The 2752-nt window shown below is 34.6% G+C and overlaps 2 protein-coding genes across 2 annotated transcripts in view; one reads left to right on the top strand and one right to left on the bottom strand.

Moving 5' to 3' along the window:
• Positions 1-2752, bottom strand: part of LOC108571484 (centrosomal protein of 135 kDa) — a 27643-nt gene that overhangs the window by 12406 nt on the left and 12485 nt on the right. The window lies entirely within an intron of this gene.
• The window catches only part of LOC108571521, an 8251-nt gene continuing 7470 nt past the window's right edge, over positions 1972-2752 (top strand). Inside the window, exon 1 of the mRNA XM_017933581.1 lies at positions 1972-2047. Within this exon, the coding sequence (XP_017789070.1) occupies positions 2034-2047 (14 nt within the window). The 5' untranslated portion in view covers positions 1972-2033. The remainder of the gene's footprint in view (positions 2048-2752) is intronic.

The following is a 2752-nucleotide window of genomic DNA, read 5'->3' as shown; positions in this document are numbered from 1 at the left end:
CAATTTTCGGTAAATCCACCATGAAAATACATAAATCTTCTTCCTTTAATGTCAAAAGCGTTAAAATCCCGAACAAACCGCATCGAATAACGAGACAACTTATCCGGCTCGTTTAACAGGGTCAAAGGTCGCAAATCCCTCTTTCCCACAAAGATGCCATTTTATACAGACATTCATGCGAGAGGACATACCGTGGACGTTGAAAGTATTATGTGTTTCCCGTTAACCGAATCCCGTTCTTTCCAGAATTATGCAACAGTTCGAGGCGTCGAAAGCGCGCGTTCCAACACTTCTCTCTCTCTCTCTCTCTCTCTCTCTCTCTCTAAGGAATCGACCTTACGGAGGTCGAAAGACGACGAAAATTTCGCAACTGGAAATTCTCCAAGGTACAGCCAGTCACTTTACCATCGTTTATCCGCATGCTCGGTCGATATTGCAGAGAGCATTATGTAAATTGCGTAAAACACACCGATTGAGATTATCACCAAGCAGATTCTAAGAGATTGAGAAATATTCGAACATGATTTCATTTTCATTGAACCGGGAACGTTGCAAAAACACACACACAAGAATTTACTGATCGCTCGATTTGCGAAACTGTTGCGGATGTGAGACTAGTTCGCGATAGCAAAAGCCGGATACGCGAATGAGCCGATTCGTAGGGAATTCTGAGGTTAGAAACGCGGATATTGTGAATGTACATAATTGAGAAGGCGTTTATGGGATGCAAGACCGCGGTATGCGGATTAGGGGTGTACATGCGTCCATTCGTACGTCCAATATTGGCGTTTGGTTCGTTAAATGGTGCTGGTTTTTGTTGATTGACGCGTTATATTGTGTGTTCCTTAAAGAGTAGGTTGCAGTTAGGCGAGTGTGGTGAAGTTTTGCAGAGAACAGTAGAGATATGAATCTTTTAATTGAATGGTATCTAGATAATCAAAGAATTCTTGAAACATTTATTCTTAAGGAAAACAGGAAAACATTAGAGAAATTATGAATAGTTAATACTCGTTTTCTAATATACTTTCTGAAATTTAGTGAGTAGTAGAAAGTAGTAAGAAATAGAGAGTAAATGATAAGTAGTAAGTATGAAACTGGATACTGTGAGCAGTGAGTACTGAGTGGAGTAACGAGAAATAAGTAAAAAAAAAAAAAATGGGGATAACACACTCAATAGTGAGTAGTGAGTAGTAGTTAAAAGTAGCAATTAAGTGATGAATAGATAGTTAGTTATGTTAAAAGCTAGCAACTGAATGGTAAGTAATAAGTTGAGAGTAGCAACTGAGTAGTTAGTATGCAGTAACTGAAGTGTGAGTAGTTCATTCTGGGTATCGCGTAGTGAGTAGATAAGCAAAGCGTAAATAGCTAGTGAGTAGTTACGAGTAATAAACAAATAAATAACGAATAGTAAGTGGCGAATTGAGTGGTGAACAGTAATATTCCAATAACGAGTAACGAACAACAATAAACAATAATGAGCAGTAATCAAAAATGAAGAAGTGAAACATAGCAAGTAACAAATAACCAACAATATAAAAGAATCATTTACATTTATACCATTTATATATTTTCCCTTCTTTTGCATAATCATCGGAGAAAGATACATTAAAAATTTCATCGACACGACTACCCAATTATCAAGCTTACACAACTCATTCATAACCACCTGACGTAACAACAACCTGATCGAAGAGGCTTCCTATTTTTCAACGAAACCAAGCCACCGTACCAATTCTTTCCCCCTTGTTTTTTTCTTTCGTTGTGATTATTAAAAAAAAAAAGCAAGACGATAAGCCGGACTTAGGAGATTCGGTTCTTGCTCGGTGAAGTTAGGTAACAGCGCGAAGCCGTTGAGGTGATTCGAAGCGGTGTTCAGTCTCGTCGCGGTGCTCGAGCCGACATCATCGCTTTTGGTTTCGCGCACCTTGTGTTGATCGCAGGATGTCAATCGGCCGTGATAAAAAAACACGGTGAATATTGGTGAATATCTGTGATGTAATTATTGGTGGATCGATTTTTTAATTCATTTCATCATGAAAACATCATTGTAAGTCATCATGAAGAATACTTTTTTCATAAATTGGAGGAATAAAGAGTTTGATTATTGTCCTTTGAACTTTGCTGCATAATATGTTAATTCAGATAAATTATTTTAATTCTTAGGAGTATTCATTAAAAAATTTATTGTGAAACATTTTGTTCATATTGTACTGTAAAGATATTTTTTTTCATTCTATAAATCTTGATTAAAAGGAATGAAAATTTAGTTGTCCATTGTTTTCTACCCCTTTATGGAAATATAATGGGTATTTAGATTTAGAAATGACAGTAGTTTAAACTGCTCTATGAATTATACATTAAAAGATGGTTAATTTTAGTTGCAAAATGTGAAGTATGTTACATAAACAACAAAATGAAATTAAATATTTTCTTCAAATAAACTATGCTTTGCTCTATATACATACATCTATTTCATTCATGATAAGAACTCATTAGCTATAATAGTTACACTAGAAATACGAGATCGAAAGTTCGTAGATACTTGATTTTATTCTTCTATCTATGGCAAACTGGATTAATTTTATGACGATTAAAATGTATTTGCATTCAAAGTCACAGTTTAATCTTGTTTACCACATTTACTAATATAATTATAGAATTTCCCATTACACCATACATAATTGCCAATTTTTTAATTTTTTTTTAAATTTTCACTTTTATTTATTATTATTTTCAAAAATTCAAAATTACA

The sequence above is a fragment of the Habropoda laboriosa genome, unplaced genomic scaffold, assembly GCF_001263275.1.
Source record: "Habropoda laboriosa isolate 0110345459 unplaced genomic scaffold, ASM126327v1 scaffold40, whole genome shotgun sequence".
NCBI classification, from domain to species: domain Eukaryota; kingdom Metazoa; phylum Arthropoda; class Insecta; order Hymenoptera; family Apidae; genus Habropoda; species Habropoda laboriosa.
This window is presented reverse-complemented; position numbering and strand designations above follow the sequence as displayed.